This window comes from Lagopus leucura, unplaced genomic scaffold (assembly GCF_019238085.1).
Source record: "Lagopus leucura isolate 7727_CA_CO unplaced genomic scaffold, USGS_WTPT01 Super-Scaffold_100002, whole genome shotgun sequence".
Lineage (NCBI taxonomy): Eukaryota > Metazoa > Chordata > Aves > Galliformes > Phasianidae > Lagopus > Lagopus leucura.
This window is the reverse complement of record NW_024962263.1, coordinates 10,970,082-10,990,905: the sequence shown is the minus strand read 5'-3', so window position 1 is coordinate 10,990,905 and position 20,824 is coordinate 10,970,082. Positions and strand designations below refer to the sequence as shown.

Here is a 20,824-nt window from a genome sequence, read left to right as displayed (position 1 = left end):
CACTGCCAAAGTGGGATTAAATCACTGAAGGCAAGAGAAGCAAAGTAAAAAAAAGTGAAACTCTCTTGGGTACTGTACTGCCTACTACAAAGAGGTGCAAAAGAATAAACTGTTGTGCATTCTAGTCAGGTTCTTTTCCCCATGGCACAGTCTCAAAACGCAAAAACAAATACTGTAGAGCTTAATACTCCACACACAGTGAGGATGCTGCAGTATCTATAACCCGTAAGGATTTAACATCTATGGTAGGAAGTGAATAAAATTTTATGAAGATTTGTACAGCAAGTCCCAGGATATATTTAGGCAATACTTTTCCAGAGCCATAATAAAAGGGGGGAAATGATGTATTTTTCCTCAGGTGGCGTACTACCCATTTATCACAAACAGCAAAGGAAGCACAAGCACACAGAGCTCCCTGGAGTGCATCCCAGTGACACATTCAGAGCTGGCAGCACCACACGTGCACCCTCTGAAGGCACAGCCTCTGGAGAGGGCTTCCATATATTCTGACAACAAGTTTACCAGGCATCTCCCCTAGACATTATGAGTACACAGATATTTCTCATAGGCTTCCCTTCAAGATTCTCTCAGATTTTATCCCCCTTGAAATAATACTCAAAAACACAAGAACAAGAACTACAAAGAATCAAGAAGCCTTGATAAGAAGACATCAGGCTCCTCATCTCACATATTTCTGCTGTATTTCACAATCCAAGGCAGGGACAAGAGACCTCTTAGCTGCAAGTAGCAGGGCAATTTTTGGAATAGTTCCAGACAGGAGAAATGTAGAACTTAGCATTGCTTTGTACCAATCTAAAGAGATAGCTGCAAAAACCCCTACTTTGTTATTAAAACACAGGCTGAAGCTTTTTTCAAAGGCTATGATTCAGAATTGTTTGCTTGTATGGAAGCAGGATGCCCCACAACAGCTACATACTCCGTTAACATACATTTGGATGGGCTGTAAAGGTATACTCACGCAGTGCGTACAGGGAGAGGACTATTCCAGCCAGGCAAAACCCCTCAAAAAACCTGAGTGTGCTGAACATTGTCACATTCACTGAGAGTGCCACAGACAGTCCAAATATCAAAATGAATATGACAGAGAAGAGCAGTATGGGCCGTCGACCAACCCTAAAAATAAGAAAGGAAGTAGAGAGAAATAGTGTTAAAAACCAGTAATACTCCAGCATTACAAAGAGCACAAATCATGCAATGCCTTCTAAATATTCCCACTCATTTTAATGCTTGTTCCATCTTCCCCACCCTCCTGCTTACTAAAAACCACTTGATTCTTCAGTCAGCTTTGCATTGACAGATTAACTTCAGGTGGGATTAAGCAGGGTCACCATGTGATTTGTTACCTCTTGACTAAAACATAGTTGACCAATTGCACAACACCAACAGTGAACAAGGAAGCTACTAGGAGCTACAACAGAACCATAAACAAATATCTTGGAGATCAAAAACAGCTTCTCAGAGCTTTCAATAGCAGATGAGATGGTTTTATATTATATATGTTACATGATAGCATTTATTATTTCCCTACAGCCACAGAGCTTATTGCAAAGGTCTCTTCTTCCCAACAGACATGCTCTCTAGCCTCCTCTGCAAGAGAAGCACGCTCAAAAGATCACTTTTCATAGCTTCATTATTAAGGACAAGCCTAAGCAACAGGGACTGGATGTAAGAATAGGGCTTGTGCTGCTTCCCTTATCCTCAGGCAGCTGATAGTAATGCCTGCAGAAAAACGGTGAGCTCCACTCTTTCATTCACGTCACATCCCCACAGTGGCTGAAAAGACCCACAAAACCAGCTGAGGAGGGAGAAAAGGAGGAAGAAACCACTCCAAAGCAGACACTGGCAACTGAGGTGTAAGCATTTGCAGCCCTTCTTGGCAGAGATGATTTTCAGCTGCAGGTGCCAATGAGGAACTATGCTGCTACCAAACACACAGGGCACCTGCTGCAGAAGTCAGCTCCTATGCAAAGCCTCATATTCCTTTCATATGTCTCACATGCTCACTGTTCCTAACTCCCCTTCCACCCCTCCCCCCTCCTGTGCAAGGCTGGTAATATGAAGCACCAAAGCACACTGCTATTTTTAAGCAAAAATTGGATCGTTATGTGGAGATTTCCAAAATTTTTCAACTTGTCAACTCCCACAAGTTTTCCAGTGGAACTGAGGATTTCTTTCAGTCAGCTCCATATGCCATTTCCACAAAGAATATATGAACTTGCTTTTCGTAGGCAGCTTTCGCAGACCCATTCAAAGCAGACTGTCAGCTGCAAGCCAGCTATCTGGCTGAATGTCAGTGCAATAAAGAGCATATAAACATCACTACCTAATCCAGTTTCACATACTGAAGTGTTTCGAGTCAATTATTTGATTGTTACCAGCAGCTGTAAAGCGTATTTCATACATGCAGTCACAACTAAAACGTTGGATTTTCCTTGAAAATGGAACAAGATCAATGAAATAGAGGACAAAGGGATGGAAAAGAGATACTGTATTTGATGCCTTTGGAAACTGGAAAAGCAAACCAGTAATTGTATCATCACTTTTTCAAAGTACACCAGAGATTATGATATTAAACAGGTTTTTGTGTTTTGATTTTTTTTTTTTTTTCCCCCCTCCAACTGCAGCATCAACTGCAGGGTACTTCACCAAGACTTAACTCAATGGCACCAAACATTTCATGTTTATAAAACATTGGTCATCCTGTGTGGAGCCAGGAGTTGGGACTCAAGGATCCGTATGGGTCCCTTCCAACTCAACATATTCTACCCTATGAAAGCAGCAAGTACCAGGGAGCAGGCTGGACACTACAAGGTCAGAGCAGACGGTTCTTCATCAGGGTGCAAATGCAGCTAGCAAGAGATGAGCCTCAGGGTGAGCTTTTTTTCCCCCTCAGTAATATGCAATGTGCTGGGAGCATGGTGGACACGGTGGCAGTTGCTGATGCCTGTGCTTTACATTTTGTGTTCATGGGGCACACAGCACTTGGGCAGGGAGGGAAAGTACCTCATACCAAGCCTTGAATACGAAAACCACTAACTCTGTGTTATTAGTGATGTGCACAGAATTTCACAGCCTGGTTTTCATAACAGTCAAGCTGCAATTCATACTAATTAGTATTTGTGGAAGCGTTTTATAGATGAAAGGCATTAGGCAAGCCCTCGGAATTAGGAGCTTAATTCTCATCACAAGCCTGACCTGCTATTTCCTGATGCTGATTAAAAAAGGCTCCATGCTTCACAGACACCAGTTCCCTTCCTCTCCTCCCCTATCCTCTTTATTTGAGGTTACCCATCATTAGGGCTTGGAATTTCTCCTACCATTATACAAATTATGTAAATGAATGTTTGCTGCTAACAAAGAATCGGGAAATCCTCCTGGGCTTCTGAAAGCCCCGTGCCCCTTAGTACCGCTTCCCAGAGACAAAGCTAGCATTTCTCCTCATCCCACAATTCATTACATTCCTCAAAAAATAAAAATAAAAATCAGAACTGCAGGGCAGCTATCAGCCACATCGCTGGTGATCCAGCAGCGTTTTGACAGGATGCTGTCTTAAAAAGTATATAAAGCCTTTTATGTGCAGACAGAGTTATTTGACTAACACTGCATCGAAATGTTTGTGAGAGAATAAACCATACACAACCTCCCTTGTAAAACAGCCCTGGGATGCTATCTGCTGCCATCCACACTACTTCAGAGAGAGATTTCCATGCCACAACAGTCTCAGCCTACATCACATATTATTATCTATATCAGATGTTAAATTCTGCCTACACAGGTAAATAACTAGGAATACAAGCAACCACAGGCTTCTGATCAACCTGCAAGCTACGCAGAGTGACATGCAGATGCATCAGATACTTCCCTGCACCAGAGGTGCAGGGCAAAAGGCAAATGTTTTGAGGACAGGACCTGTCCTTCCCATGCTCTTACGCACGAGCCTTGCCACCCTTGAGAAGACTGGTCCTTCAGCCAATCTGATTATTCTTCCTGTACCATTCTTTGCAGGCTCTCTAAGTTTTGGGATTTGAATTGACACAAAGGCTCCAAGGAGTACCAGGGCAGGGCAGGAAGAGGCACAGGCTTTCTGTCTCAATGCCACACAGCCACCAAGGGTGCCTGCTCCAGAGGGACCCTTGCACAGAAACCTCTACAGCTCCTGTTCTGAGTCGAGAGTGCCAGCAGCACCCTGCCCAAACAGGCAGCTTACTCAGCCTTTGGACACTGCTCGTTTTTACATGGCCTAACAAGTTTGCAGATCTTCCTCCTATGGATTTATCACACACAGCTACTGAAGCTTGCACACCACCTACTGTATGTTGATCACAGACCACTCAGTCCACTTAGCAAATTGTCATAATGCATACTATGCTTTGGCCACGTGCAGCTTCAAAAACCTTTCAAAAAGGAAAAGCTCCAGATCTTATGGGCTTAAAGCAAACAAAACAAGAAAAAACACAAAAAAAATCCAAAACAAAATACACACTCCACAACCAAACAGCAATAAATCAACCAATCTAAACCCAACACCCAAAGCCTCCTCTGATTACCTAAACTAGATAGTGATATACAGGTGAAATGAGGATTTTGAAAGATTATAGCACTTCTGTATATCAATCTGGCATATCTTGCCTGCTCTTGTTTGGATTGACTTAAAAAAAAAAAAATTCTCACAAGTACAATCCCCTTTGTATTTGTCTTTCCACACAACCCCCAATCTCAGAAGAAATTCAAACAGTGATTGAATAACAAAGCAAATACTGTTTAGCTGCTCTTTCAGTAGCACCACTGCCACTACCAAATGAAAAAGGACTATCTCAGTGCAGGACTACCTTGGTGCATCAGTTACATTAGATGGCAATGGAGATGGGGGGAGAGGAGGACGACAGGGATCAGCTCTGGTGGCAGACAGAGCAATGCAATGCTTGCAAAAGGACAAAGGGTGCACTCTTCCCCCAGTTACCAAATTACCCTTTTCTCCATAGCATTACATCTGTCAAACTGTTTGTCCTTAAACTCTCATAATCTCACTGTAGGGAAAACACAGAAAAAGAACATGGTAGAGCAAACTACACACTAAGGAAAGAAATGGATGGCAGAACTGGGCACTCCTTTCTCAGAGAGCTATTAAATCTGCTTACTGCATCTCTCCCTTGCAGCCAGTGCTTTAGGCAACAAGTTGCTCACTTATTTGTGACTGACTTGTCAATTACAGCAGCATATCCCTAGCTTGGCAGTAAGTCTGCTTCCTCCATACAAACTCCTATTTTGGAAAAACAAAAGAGAACCCTCATTTGTTTCCCTACTATACTTTCTACATGTTGTTACAGCCCTGTTTTACTGCAGCATTTTAATCAAATTCAATTGTATTTCACCATGCCTGTTCCCTGCTTCACTGAGAAGTCATAATTCCTCACTTGCCTAAAAACATTTAATGACTGTTCAAGAAAAAGGTGTAGTTTTGCTATAAAAGTTTGAGATGCATTGCAGCACTGCTGCAGGGAGCCTTTTCTCTACTCGTTGACTGATGAGCCATCGCTGGGGCTTTTTAGAATTTCCCTACTAAGCAACTCCTTCCCTTCCTGGTTTAGCAAACAGTGGAATAGTTAACTTGGGGCCATCTAAAGCACTGACATTGGCAACTGTGCTGGAAGCCACTGAAATGACTGGGACGGCATCACAGCTATTGTTTCAGATTCAGCAAGTTTCTATTTAAATCACTTGAATCAGGGCTTTAATTTTCTTCCCCTTCTCCTGCACTACAAGACCCTCTTTTTGCATAAAAACTGAACTTTCTGAACAATTAGGGAACCTCAGTGTTTTCAGTACTGTAATTTAAGGAACTGCATTTTGTGTGTTTAATACCCCAATATCAACAGCACATAAATCTGAGACTCCTTAACGCTAATTCAGAATGTTTGCTTAACAACAACTTTAAAAATGGAACGTTGAAAGGTTTGCAACAGTCTTTTACCACTCTTAAAAGTCACTGTATAAGCACAGGGTTGACATTACACAACTCTCTTGTATTAAGTCAAATCACTGCTGCTCTCAACTTCTTTTTACCTTATCTCCTAGTTCAGAAGAAGAAAAAAGAAAACCCTAAACCAAAGGCTTCACTTATATGATTAACATAGTTACACACCAGCTCTACAGCTGTAATAAATTGTGCCAGCAGGAAATAACTAAGTCAACTATCAAATAGCTTATTTTCTTGTTATTTACCGTGGAGCACATTACTCAGTTCAAGCAATTAACAAACGGTTTTAAACTGTTCGTCACATTCTTTTCAGAACGTGAACATCATGAAGCAAAGGTTCTTTATGAAGTAGATAAAAATCTAAGCAATATTCAATATTGGCATTAATTAATTGATATACTGCATTGTAAGATATTGCACTTACCAGTCAGCTATACATCCTGTTATCAAGTGGCCGAAGATTAATCCTACAAGTAGGGAGAATTTTGCAATGTGGACTTTCCAGGCAGAATCACAAACAAGATCCCACTGGAAGAAAGACAGGTAAAACAAAATAAGTTGTGAAATTCTCACATGATTTTAGAAGATACTAACACCAAAATAGACTGCTTTTCAAGCTTCATTCCTAGCATGAGTGACAGAAATTTATGCAGTTCTGTGAAACAGCAGGGGAAAGCTTTCCCCCTCAAATCAAGCCTCAAATCCCGTGAAGTTCACATAAAGATTAACTTGATTAAGTTTAATCAGGTCCTTATTTACAGAACAGGAGCTCCCAGCACAGAAATCTCTCCCTCCTTAGGCCACTTTTGTTTAGACACTATGGGACGCAACCAGCACTACTGATATAATTAGGGCACACCACCATAACGCCCCCAAACACCTACTGCTACACAACCTGGAAGGGTGTTCTGCCACTGACTGATATGGCATCACTCAGATACAGCAGGAAAAGTAGCTCCTTTGCCACAAGATCCTGGTGGCTTCTGGTTTCAGGCTCCCATAGGCAAAATGGGAAGATGTTTCTGCTGTCAGAAGAGCATCCTGAGATGCGGAAGGCGACAAAGACTAATGATATATCCTCTCAGACCAGCTCTTCATATTGAGACAGAGAGCTTTAGTACAGCAGCCTCCATCTCAGCTCATAAATCAGACAGGAGCCAAACTTTCATTCCAGAGCCACCCCTAATACCAAAAACACCCTTTTCATTCAAAAGAGCAAATGGACCACTCTGTGAGGCCCACACATTATCAGGGCACACCCACCTTTCCATGAGAAAGATGGCAAAAATAAAGGTCCTTGGCTTCCCTAACCTTCAAGACTTTTTCCTCTTAGGCTCGGACAAAAGCCTAAGAAGAGCCAGGCTGCATTCCTGGCTTTAGCCCAACATCCTCATTGCTCTCAGACAGGCAACTTAGTGTCTCTAGGGCGTAAAGTGTAGATAGCCTTATTGTATCCTTGGATAAATGTAGGAAGGTATGTTTGCTGGTGGTTTGTAAAGTGTTCAAATATTGATGGTAACAGTAGCCATACACATTTAATAAAAAACAAGTACAGCCAACTTTGCAGGATCAGATGCTCCAGAATTAAAACTTAACAGAACAAACAGCTGCTTGTGTATAATGTAATTGTAGTGGCTGTCCCAAAAATATTAACTGAAATCTAACGGCCAATCATGCAAAATGAGAACATGAATTTGTTCTCAAAAGTCAGATGCAACTTCAAAACAAACCTTCCCTCAAAAGAGCTCAATTAGGTGCACTGCAGCATTAGGCATCTTCATGACATACAGCTCTGACTCATCCATTTGGTTCAACAGCACAGAAGATATCCTCCCCAAAACGTACCATCTCACCAACAAGCATAGCTCTTCTGTGCCTAAAAGAAATGTGCCAGCTTTCTGCAAACACTTAGGCTCAGGCTTTTGTTTTCATTACATGTATTTTTGAGTTTGTCACTGTACTGGCTTGTCTGACTCTCTACACCATTCTGCAAGCTGCATACTGAAGGCACACAAAGCAACCAGAAGCAAGCAGTATGGGTATTTCTTTTCCCCACCAAATAGCTATTGGCTATCTACAGCAAGCAGCTCAGCAAGGCAGTGAGAACTGCTCTTTGAAGCTCTTGACATCTTCAAAGTATTTTAGTAGGAATTACATTTCTTCCACTTAATATCTGCAATTATTAAGAATCAATTTTTAGTTTGCAACAAAAATGTCCAGGCAAACTACAAACAAAGCCACATTTAGGAAGTACCTCTGAGTTCCAGGCAAACTTTCAGAAGTCTCTGGGCTTATTTTCACAATCCAGAAGGGCTGTATAGCGCTTAGAAATGAGAAATCCCTTAAATACAGATTACAAATTAAAGGCATTAAAGATAGCCATGTTTATACACAAGCACTTCCTAAAGACAATCTCAGTAAGTTGCTTATTTTTATCTTATTACTGTCAGACGAGCAGTAACACCACAAAAAGAACCCGAGGCCCATCTACCCACAGGGCCTACCGCTGCCAGCCACAATGGCTGGCCACCACCAGAGCCCAGACAGGGAATGCAGCACGCCAGGCCAGGCGGAGGTGAAGGTTCATGGCTGGAGGAGAACAAGCTTCACAACGGGCTGTTGTGAAATTCCAGGCCGGGACAACATGCCACACACTAAGTTGTCCACTTTAGCACACAGAGCAGGAGCTTAAAAACAGAAGAAAGGTTAAACTCTCAGCTAGCCCTTCAGTGATGCCCGGAGCGCACTTTCTGATAAGCTATCTGGGAACCACGTGTCTGTTTGCTCTCAAGGCTCTTGCCCAACTCCTCAGCCGCTCTGAAAGCAAAAACATCTACTTCCACGCTAATCTCATGGTTGGCCACTCGCTGCCTTCTGAAGGCTCCCTCTGCAGCCCAGCGTGAGTCAATTGAGAACAGAAGCATCTGTTTCTGGACATCATGGACATCATCTGAAACATCATGGACATCTGTCCATGAGAGCAGCATAACGGGGCACAGGCAGATGCAGCCATCAAGGCCTGCCTATACAGTGCGACCTACTACAAGCACCAGTGGCTTTGTCCTATAAAAAGGACAAGCAGGTTTGCTCCACAAAGAACACAAGCACAAGCTCCCATGTCTCTGCACACTGGGAAGGGCAGTTCAGATGGCACTCTAAGTAAGCGCGCACCAGAATACTGTTTTGGCCAGAGACTAGACACTAACCTCCTATCACCTCTTACAAAAGGCTGACTAATGTGTTTCAAGCAGGGAGACCAGTAAATCCTGAAGCTGCTCTGGCAGAAACCCATGGCCTCTCTCCCATTTGGGAGTTACCAGTCCGCAGCCTGAAGGAAGGGCGCTGGTAAATTCACAGTGAACCCTGGGTTTTTCTGTCTTCCATCCAGTGCAAAAGATGTGATAAAGTGATACGCTGAGGCAACACCCAGAGCTATACAAAACATGTCAAGGCATCTAAAAAAAGAAAAAGAAAAAAAAAAAAAGTAACTTCTCTAACAACGTACAGAATCTCACCTGAGCAGACGTGCAATACATTGCAAGTGTTTTTTACATGCTGACAGCACTTTCTGTCAAAGCTTAAGGAGTCACACCTTTAGCATCCTGATGTTTAACTGATCTCTGTGAGTCACCACCCATGTAGAGAGTCAATGTGCTTCAAAAGCCAGAATTCAAGCCTGAGGACTGTTAGAAATATGCTTCAGAAGACACGTGGCAAAAATTAATGCACCTCAGATGTAACCATCCCACACATGAGATCGAAGTCTGAACAGGACTCACACAGCAAGTCCAGATTTGTTGTGAAATTAAGGCAAGTAAAATGCAAATGTAAAACCTGTTCCTTGCCTGTTTCCTTAGTCCCTGGAGAAGAGGTGCCACCCTGGGATCCCCAGCCTCTAAATGTTATGTATGCCACAGCCAGCTGGGGCACCCCAGACCCCTCTAGCGAGAAGCCCCATGCTGCTAAGCTGCATGGCAGTTTGGAAACAAGAATCAATTACATGTCACTGACACCTATTCCTGATTCATCACTTTATTACCAGACCTTGGTGGTTTTCCCTACATGGCTCTGGAACCCATCTTTTCTCTCCATTTCTATGTAAGCACCTTGTATAGTGAGAGTTTACGATGCCTTTGCATTCTCTCAGTATTCTTCCCAAAAATGTGAACCACAAAATTAGTAAAAAAAAAAAAAAAAAAAAAAAAATCCACAACAAATAAAACAAGCTACATAGAAAATAAGAATTATTAAAAAAAAGAATGATTTTTTTTCATACCCTATATATAACAAAAAGCAAAACAATCTCCAGGTCCTTACTGTTGGAGGAAAAACTCCAAGTCAGTAGACCAAAGTACAACCAGAAAAACTGCAAATATACTCTTCCCCCCCCAAAAGAAAAAAAAAAACAGTCAAAAAACCCAACCCAACCAAAAAAGTAGAACAGTCAGTCCTTCTACCATACTACTAACGCCTTCTCCCAGTAACTCAATGCTGGAGTAGTGCTCACAGTCACAGCCACTGTAGAGGACAGTGACAAGAACTCCCTATGGGTCGCCACAGGGCAACTCTCCTCTCCTTCCTCTCTCAGTCTCTGGCCAGAAGTAACAACCTGGCTGTGTTTTAACATTAAAGTTTGAGAAAACATGCAAGATCCAGAAAACATCACAATGCTCAGCTCTACAGAAAGTAACCCTGCAGCTCTGTCACAGAAGAGGCTGCACAAGAAGCCACCCAGAGACACACACCAGACTGTCGCACAGCAGAGTTGGTTTTACTGACAGACATCCTTGAACAAAAATCCCACCAGAACAACAACAAATCAAGACAAAAAATACAACAGGGGCAGCCCCGCCACACTTCCAGCCTCTCCTTCCTGTCAGCAGTAGCAACAAAAGAGCATTTAATCTTTTTAATCTTCAAGGCTCAGGGCAGCAATGCCTCTCTCTTGAGCACACAGCTGGGCAAAAACACTCCCCAATCTTCGAATGTACTTCAAGCATCAATAAATTGTTCTTGGGAACACCTGGCACTTTTGATCACCAATACAGCCAGCTGTAAGTATAATGTCACATTTCAAAATGGTGATTTGAGGTTTAAAATATAAACCAAATAATCCTGAAAGGCTTCAGAAAAAGGGACAACAATAAATTCCTCTTTCTTTGACCAGCCGCATTCAGAAGCAATAGTCTCCAAAGTAAGTCCTTCCCACTGATGAGAGGAAATCCCTGCAAGAGCCCTATGTTCTCGTCAGGTACTGACAAGGAACTGATTCACCTGGAAAATGAGAGTCAAGGAAAAAAAAACAACAAGAAGGCCAGCAAACCACTACTGAAAGCGTTTGTTGTATGTTTGCTTTCAAGAGCTACACAAAGAAATGTACACCTCCTATACTGGAATGCCTGAACCCAGAACACCAGGCTTTCAAGACACTTCCTTCCTGCATGACACTAGACTTCCAAGCACCCCATATATTTAACTTCCTTCAACTTCACCCTAAGTGGATGCTTTTGTTAAATAAATAATGTTAAAATAAATGCTTCTACTAAAATTACTACTAAGCAAGTACCCACTGATATTTGGGGGAACTGGGGGGGAGGTTAATAACTGCCCAAGTTTGGAAGAACATCTACTCAGGTAGCAAGGAGTTGTTCAGATGGTATCAACCATTTGGGTGTACCTACTTTTCACTATGCCACAAGGTCAGGAGTTTGGGGGACAGAGAAAGAGAAGCAGACGCATGAGCCAGAGGACATGTGCTCAGCAGGCTTCCCAGAAAGATATAATTAGACTGCACAGTGCTGCATGAAAGCAGTTTCATGTACCTATGAAAACTGTTTCCATACCTTCAAAACAGTACACAACTGTTGATCTCATAACCTTACCTAACAGTGTCTGAAGTTGTTGGAATTCATCTTTGGGACAGACACGACTTCGCTGTGAAATTTCTACCCTAATTTTTGAAGCTTTTTTTTTTTTTTAAAGTCTGGTATTTCAGCCTTACCAATAAAGCATACAGGCTGGGTGCCACACCACCACACATCACCACACAAACACTGATACATAAGACAATTCTCCAACCTGCTTTGCAAACTTCAGCTCCTTCGCAAAGAGGGAAACCTAACACACCAGGTACGTTAAGATAGTCAGCCAATGCCCTCGATAATACCTCAGGGTAAAGAGGTTGGCCCTGTGATGCGATGCTGATTGCTGTGCTCCTCCAGCATTGCTCTGCGCCCCACTTCCATGCCTGCCAGCCGAGCTGCCCCACTCACATCTATGTGCACAAATCAAATACGAAGGTATTTGATGCCTTTTTATCACGGCTCACTTGAGGTAGTCTTCTCCCCACCGTGGTGACATTGCTCCAGAAGTGGTGTGATCAAAAAAAACAAAAACAAAAAACAAAAAAAAACAAAAAAACAAAAAAAAAACAAGCCATAAACTTCAAATACACAAGACCACAGAAACTGACTTTGTCTCTCAGTCACTAAGTTAACACAGAAAAGGCTTCTGTTTAAAATTTCATCGCTCTGCACCAAATTACTCGTTAGTCTATGCAACAGATGAAGATGACCCTCCAAGCTATTCAATAACCACTACGCCAGCAGAATCCAACAGTGAGGAGATGCAATCTGAAACACTACAAAACTGGACAGGTTTCTTCTAATCTACAGTTCCATCTTTTAAACAGGAGCAATTAGCCCTTCTGTTCCCAGCCTCGGTCCCATCTCAGATCTGTTTCTTTTCCCCACTGGGACAGGGAAGAAGGAAGTTTGCTAGGTAAATAATCATCACTAATACACTAACAATTAAAAGGTGATTTGTTAATCATATGACAGTCTTGTGAATACTCAACATGATTAAATCAGTTTTAGTAACATCCACATACCACCCACTTCTCTATCACTTCTTTCATTTTCACTAGCAGCTCCCTTTATCCTGAAACATTCTGATCTTCTCCAGACTTAACCCTACTAAGATTAGTTGACTAACTTGTTTTCCAGCTGTTGTAATTTGCTTCCCCTTTTGCCAACTCCACAATATCATCTAAGATCAAAGCACTGGGAGGCAGAAAGTCTTGCCTGCAGCTTTCATGGACACCACGGACACTACGTTCACATGTAGGATACTTTCACCTCCCTTCTACATCTGTGCTGCATCTTTTTTACACATGTGCTGACATCACAGGGAAACCACTGTCACAGATCTGACCAACTTCAAACCTATGCTTTGTTTTAATACCCACAGATGTTTGCCACCCTCCAAGCACATGGAAAGACTAGGACAACGACACCTCTCACTAGAACTGAGTAGGACAAATCTTTTTCACAGTGTCCTAAGGCCACACCTCAGTTTTTAGCTAACCACACTTATTCTGGAAAGGCACATTCTGGTGGGACTGACTTCATGATCCAGATAAATAGAAAACTGAACAAGTTGTCAAGTTGCTATCTTGAACAGGTCCAAGCACTGTAAATAGAAGTCATACATAAAGAATCCACAATGTTTTAGTTAAATATTAACATTCGCTATCATTTGATTATCAAAACCAAGTTAACACTTTCAAGGCCAGTATTTTTCAGGACAATACACAGTTGAAACAAACCACGCAGGCCTTCTTAAGTACTGGGAGAAAAATCTCAAAAATGCCAAGCATGGGACAAAACTCCTGAACGGGGATAAGGTAAGGAGATGAGAAAAGGAAGCCACTGGTCAGGAGAAACACTTGCCCAGTCGCTGCAGATAAAAAGATTGGACGCCTTAATTGTGACATGCAGTTATTACGGCCATGACCCTGCCCTCTCTTTGTAACTCAGGTAAGAAAGACCAATCCTCAACAATATTTGCAGGTTGGACATCGTGACGCTGCAGACATCCTCACAAACTTCAGCCCATGGGCCAATAGGAGACTGGGCAGAAGCACAGTACTGCACAGGAACACAGACAGTACTCGAGCCAAAATGAGTTCTTCTACACCCATCCTGCTGGGGATGAACCACCTGGTTCAGGGAACTGAACCACCTACCTGGTGCTCTGAAACAGTGCACAAGAGTAGCTATAAACTACGTGCTGCTGGGTAAGGTGAACTTACCTTACAAGCAGCACTCCTGATCTTCCTGACCCTGCTCCTTGTGTGCCCAAATATGTGTCCCAAGAACAAGTACCAGAAAATATTCGTTTATCTGATGTTTTGTTCTTGGTGTTTCATTGGGACAACCCATATACAGGGCTCTCTCTCAGCTGTAAATTAAATACAGAATAGAAAGCCTAAAAAAAAACAAAAAAACAACAAAAAAAAAAACCACCTCCATACTACATATTGAACTTTCCTCCCAAGGATAAGATTAGAAATTTAAAAAAGAACTTTCCTTTTTTACCTATAGTTGCTGATGGATAACCCTGAGACATGCAGCTACACTGCAGGAGTACATGGGCAGGAAGGAGCAGGGGAATGACTGTTCCAGGCAGGGACACCAGGTAGTGCAGAGGGGGACATGGATGGAAACTAGAAGGCTAATGGGGAAAACAGAACCAAAGCAACATGAAAGCTTAAATCTCTTTCAACATCTTCTGAATTTAGCAGCTCTCTAGAATTTATCTGGAAAGCTTTAATTTAAGCCAACGGCTTTTAAGTGAAGGAAAACCACAAATCTCATGCTATTCCAGATGTTACTTCATTGAAAACGGACACCTTCACAATCAACTGGCCTGTAATTCTCATCTCAGTGTTACCATGACAAACAGCATGACCAGCTCCAGATTAAATGCTTTTCCTGAATTCCAGTTCATCCTCCTTAACAATTTCTTTAAGAAAACGATGAGGGCATCTTTTACAATCACACACTTGTAGCCAGAGTAAGCAGAGAGAAAACTGCTAAAGCACATTAGAAATGAAACTGCTTGAACAGTTGGTAAATACACACTGAAGCTTACAACTCCAGCCACAACAGGTGCAAGGCTGGTGTGTGTAGACTGAATGACTGAGATACAGGATCTACCAGGGAGTGGAAACGAAAACCAACAGAACTCCAACCTCTTCAAACACAAATACCAAACAAAAAAACACAGTGGTTTCACACACTCACAGAAAATAAGGAATAGGAAAGGTCCAAGAATCAGTCTGATTTCTCAAGCTGAGAATGGTGTGAAGATTTTGTAACATGGAGTTACCTTCCCAAATGGTTACAGTTTGTGCCATTTGTAGAAACAAAGATTTACAGTAGGTTGAAATCAGATTCCAGTATCCAAGACACTATCTTCAAGCTGATAATAAACAAACTCTGTACACATTCCCTCTAGCACAGCAAACCCACACCGAAAGTCTATATGAGTCCTGGTGGCAATATCGATTTTAGTGTAGTTGTTTTCTACACCAGTTGCTTAAAAGTATTTTGGTGTGTACATAGCACCATCCCAGAAGAAAATAAAAACAACGTGTGAGCTCACTAGGCACGTATTTATCATCTAGTGAGATGGCAGTTAGTTATCGCATACATCAGCATATGATAACGCACTGTTTGCAGGCAAAGCCAGCTCAGCACAGCTCCAACACTGGGAAATGTGGGTGCTGCGACCCAAACAGCCATCTACATCCTGCACTCTGCTCAGCCAGAACGCACAGAGATTCACACCTTGTCTTAGGATGGCGTTCGTTAGCAGCCCGATAAGTGGAAAGCATCAGGAAGCTCTGCTTCCCTCTTCCCCCTTCAATCCATCCAAGGCAAACATGGGCAAAGGGAATACACTAGTTTTGATCTTATTGCCTCTGGCCCAGCTACTGCATTGGGTACTGTAACTTGAGAGTTTAATAGATTTGGGATTAAGTAGAAGCTACTTAGCCAGGAGCCCAAAACCATGTCCACACAGCTTCTGAGTATGTCCAAGGACGAGACTCCATAGGCACTGTGCCAAAGCTTGGTCACTGCTCCTTTTGGGAAGGACCTTGCCAGAGATCCCTTTGAATTAATAACTGTGTTCTAAAAGTGCACTTGAAATGCACACTTGTCTCCTACTCCAAAAAATACCAACCCATGAGCAGTGCCAAATTTCTCCCTGTTATCACACGCAGATTTGTGTTGTAACCATTCAGGTTACTTGCAGTTACCTGCAGTAATCCTGTAAGACATCACTGCAGCCCAGGGCATGAGGCAACACCCAGAGCCATTTCCCTTCATTAACTCAGCAAAAAACTCAAGAGGAAAAAAGAAAATGATGATTTAAAAAAAAAAAAAATTAAAAAATTAAAATTTCTGCCAAATTAGCAAGACAAAACAACAAAAGACCAGACCAGAAAAATGCCGTAACTGCAAGAAAGAGAAGGGAATAGAATCTGGCAGGGCACAGACATGCCCCTGCAGAGGCAAAGAGCATCACACCACTGCTTGAACTAACTCAAGTCCCCACCAAGACAGCCCTGCCCCATTCTCACAGCTGGACCACACAGGGGTTCCCCTGAATTAAGCTCCCCTTTTCTAGGGAAGACAATCTGCTGGAGGCCCAGCCCAACTGGAATGAAAAAGATCAAGCCAGCAGCAAGTAGGTAAAATCATGGCACGTTCCTTGTGAAGGAAGATGATTCAACCCAAATCAAGTGGGAAGCAAAGAGCCAAGAGGAACAGCACTGCAGCAAAACAAAGCATCCGGAACAGAAAAGCAGCCACAACAAGAATTCCCATGTGACCAGACATGAAATACTATTACATAATTGTTCTAGATGATTAAAAAGCAGCCTCCAACTAACCACTTGGCCCTGCACTGCTGATCTGGAATGCCACGAGCGCGCATGGAGGGATGCTGCACTACCATCCACTGCAATTTAATCAAGCCTCAGTCATTGCCCATTGCCAGCTCTTGGTGTCCATTATGCAGATTAGCATTCAAACCACCACCACACAACAATACTGAACACAGCAGACTGGTCATCTTGGTAACAAAGGGAAAAGCAACAGCCATCAACCCCGTAGCTACGCACTGCCTTGAAAACTTCGCCCCAGGAGTACAGCTGGTTTTGCAGACTGATAGAAGATGCAGCCATTAAAGAGTGACAAGAAGGCTGGAGAAGTCCCTGCTAAGTACACTCTCCAATTTCCCGATACACTGCACAGCAATATACACTTAACGTAACTACATTGCTTGTTATGTCAATGTTAATAATTTATTGGAATGGCCACTCTGCAAATAGCCAAAGTGAGACTCAGCTTTCTCCTTTTCAAAAAAAGAAGGAAATATTTCTCAGCATCCATCCTCCGGACAGCAGTGAGACACAGTCCGTTCACATGATTCACTTGCTAGCTTGTGGCCCGAAGGACAGTTCAGGATATGTGTCTCACAAGTGATAGGGGTGCACTCTGTTTGTAGTGATGTGACAGTGGTGATGATGCGACAAAGAACAGCTGAAAATCTTCCAAGAAGCCTCACAAGAGAATTCTCCTAGAGAGATACTCTCCTAGGAATATTTACACACAAAATAGCTCAAGACCAAGATTTATGCACCAAGGCAGGGCATGAGCTCAGATCCATGATTTAATATGGCCACTGGAATTCCTGTGGTTAAATAATGCACCTGACCTCTTCGCTATATGTATCTCAACGGCATTAAATAACGAGCAGCACGTCCTTTATTACTTCTCCCAGTTCTAATGACTGGCAGCACTATAAAAAGCAGCGCTCCCAGTGACTCACTGGAGGAGGGCAGGGCGACGGCAGAGCTAGGTGAGGCAGTGCTGGCCTCCAAGGAGTATGAGGCCACCGCCAGCCCCAGCAGCCTCCTGGGTCAGAGCAGGGAGCAGCCAGCCAACAAGTAAGGCTGGATCACAACTCCACAAGCCCCAGGTGTGATGTAGGGATGGGTCAGCTGAGAGAACAAGGGCAGAGACACAGCACTGGATTGAGGTACCATGAGAGGAGAGGATGTGGAGACAGCAGAACTTAGAGTAATAGAATCATCAAGGTTGAAAATGACCATTAAGATCATCTACCATCAACCCATCACGTATATGCACATTAACCCATGTCCCTCTGTGCCATATCCACATGGTTCTTGAACACCTCCGGGGACAGTGACTTCACCACCTCCTTGGGCAGCCTGTTCCAATGCATTACCACAGGAACAAAGTGGCCTAGTGGCCAAACAAAAGTGCATTTTTTATTGATATACTTTTGGCTCTGTTTACGATATTTTCATATAACCCCTGGCTATTACACAGATGACTGCGTATTAGACTAAGATTTAATAAAACTCTACTTAGAAAGATGAGAACATTGCATAATCTTTCACAGAAACTAAAGTATAGTTGAGAGGAATTAAGGGAGATCTGAATATCTTGGGATGGGAACACCTCCTCAATCCCCCAGCAAAGTCCCTCTGCACCAAGGCCGGTGGGATGCGCATAAGGAGAGTCAGCAGTGATGAGGAATGCTCCCACACCTCAGGAGTGCCTGGTGGTTTATAGAAGGAAGACAATTCAGCCATACACTGAGGCTCTGCTTGGGTTTTTCCTTTTTCTTTACTGTGATGAAAACAGACAGCACACCCACCCAGAAAGCCCCAAAGAGAACAAAAACACAAGCGAGGGAGGAATCCTGACCCCATAAAAACAACCTAATTACAATTATAAGGGATTAGAAATTGAAGAGAAAAAGCTGCCAAGTTTTTGGAAACAAACACACAACAAGAACTCCACACTGAAAAAACCCAGAGTCTCAAAAGATGATTATTATTCTTTCGAGTAGAAAACAAGACAGCAGGGACCGCAGCTGTTTATTTATCCATTAAAATTGATCTGCCCTTTGCCACAAGTTCTTCCAAAGAACACTTTATTATTATTATTATTATTATTATTATTAAGAAAGCGTGCAAGATAGCAAACTAACTCTCCCTCAACCATCTGAGGCCAACGTGACGATGACCTTCACAAGTTCCCCAACATTTTGAGAAAAAATTTCGTTACAGTTTGCACTAGAAGGAAATATTTCAAGATCATTTCTTTACGCTCCAGCATCGGTGTGAAGCCCAAAAAGCATACGAATCATTCCGTCTCTGGTTATAAACAGAAGGAAATCTGCTTCTCTTATATGTCAAATATCATTAAGCGCTCTAATGCCACAAGCCAACCAAATCCACCATGTGCCTGTGCTTTCCTCATGGAAGGAGTGCAGCAGGCTTGTTTTAAAACCATTCTGGACTCCAGTTTTTGGAGGATTGGCTTTGCTTGTTTTCCCAGTGTTGCACACGCTTTCGAGGGACACAAAGAGAAATGACGATTTCCAACGATTAATACCAGCACCTGCTGGCAGAGCAAAGCATGAGCACACCGGCCACCCGGTCACTGCTGCATTGCTTTCTCCCAGTCAGATAAGCACAGCTAATCCCTAACACGCTTCTAGCAGGAAGTAATTGTGCTGAGTTTGGGGGTTTTGAGCCAAAGGGGAACCACTTTCCTGGTGTAACAGCTTAAATCTGCACTTCCAAGAGCTACAGATAACACAGCGCTTTCAAGAGCTGTCTGCTAACACCACCAGGCCCATGGCAGAGCCTTCACACAGCCAGAGCACGAGCAAAACCTGAGAAGGTGAAGACATGAGGCTTCTTTTTGAATATAGGAAGGATTCAGCCTCCCTCATCAGAATTTTTCCACTTTAGCCATTGCAACAGGGAGCAGAAAACAGAGCTTTCTACCTCAGAAGAGGTATACAACTCATACGAGACATTTCCTCTCTTACTACTCTATTGAAAACCACATCAAAGGTGTGACTGTAGAATGAGAGACATTTGCAGAACTTTGTCCGTTTCCCTGAACCATGTTTCCCTGTGCACCAGCCCGGCTCTTGGCTCTGATGGCACATACAGAACTGAGAGGCACCTTGCCTGCGCCCTGCCCCAGCCCTCCCATGGCCACCTGTATGGGACTGACCCACGTTCTGGGACAGCCAGACACGCACACAAACGGTGCTGAGAACGCCATCTCAAGACACGAGACCAAGACAAACCCACGCAGCAATGGGGACAGGATAAGGGGAAAGGGGGGGATCGGTTCCACGGGAGCGGGGATCCGGGGACCCAACAGCCCTCCGCTCACCTTGCTGACGACGTTCTGGACGAGGCCGGCCCGGATGCGGTAGTGCCACTCGTGGCAATCGCACTCGCTGGCGTTTCCCGCAACGGGGGTGGGCAGAGCGGCCGGGGGGAAGATGCTGCCGTTGCCGCTGCGGTTGCCGTGGCCGGCAGCCACGCTCCAGTTGCCCTGCCCGTCGGCCTGCTGGCACCAGAAGTCCGGCTGATCCAGCAGGAAAGAGTCCGAGAACTTGCTGAAGCCGATGAAGAGGGCCGGCACCCAGGTGAGCAGCACCAGGGTGCGCTGGTACCCGCCGCCCAGCCCCCCGAGGAAGGGCAGCACCGAGCCGTCGTAGTCGAGCAGCAGAGGGCTGCAAGCGGCGGCGGGCGGCGGCACCGCCTGGATCTCGGCGGCCCCGGCGGGGGGCGGCCCCGGGGGGGGGAGCGGCGGCGCCCGGCACGGAGCCGTTCTCCTCGGGCAGCGGCCGGCCCCCGCCGCCCGCCTCGCGGCGCCGCTCTATCGCCATGCGGCCGCCCGGGGGGCCTCACATAGGGGGGGGGTACGGCGGCAGCCCTGGCGCCCGGCGGCTGCCGGCGAGGCGGAGGGCGGCTTTTCCTCCTCCTCCTTCTTGTGCCGTCCGCGCACGCACACCTTGCGGCGAAGCGGGGCGAGCAGAGGGGAAGGCAGCAGCGAGCCCCTCGCCCTGCGGGCGCAGAGGGCTGCGGCTGGCGGCGGGCCCCCCTCGCCGTGCCCGTGCGTCAGGCAGCACTCA

General features: G+C 44.2%; 1 protein-coding gene across 1 annotated transcript in view; it reads right to left on the bottom strand.

The window, feature by feature from the left end:
- Nucleotides 1-20,578, bottom strand: part of SLC22A23 (solute carrier family 22 member 23) — a 95,646-nt gene extending 75,068 nt beyond the window's left edge. Inside the window, 4 exon segments of the mRNA XM_042868643.1 lie at nucleotides 980-1,134; nucleotides 6,423-6,526; nucleotides 20,077-20,476; nucleotides 20,478-20,578. Of these exon segments, the coding sequence (XP_042724577.1) occupies nucleotides 980-1,134; nucleotides 6,423-6,526; nucleotides 20,077-20,476; nucleotides 20,478-20,578 (760 nt within the window).
- Between the last annotated feature and the right edge of the window lie 246 nt (nucleotides 20,579-20,824).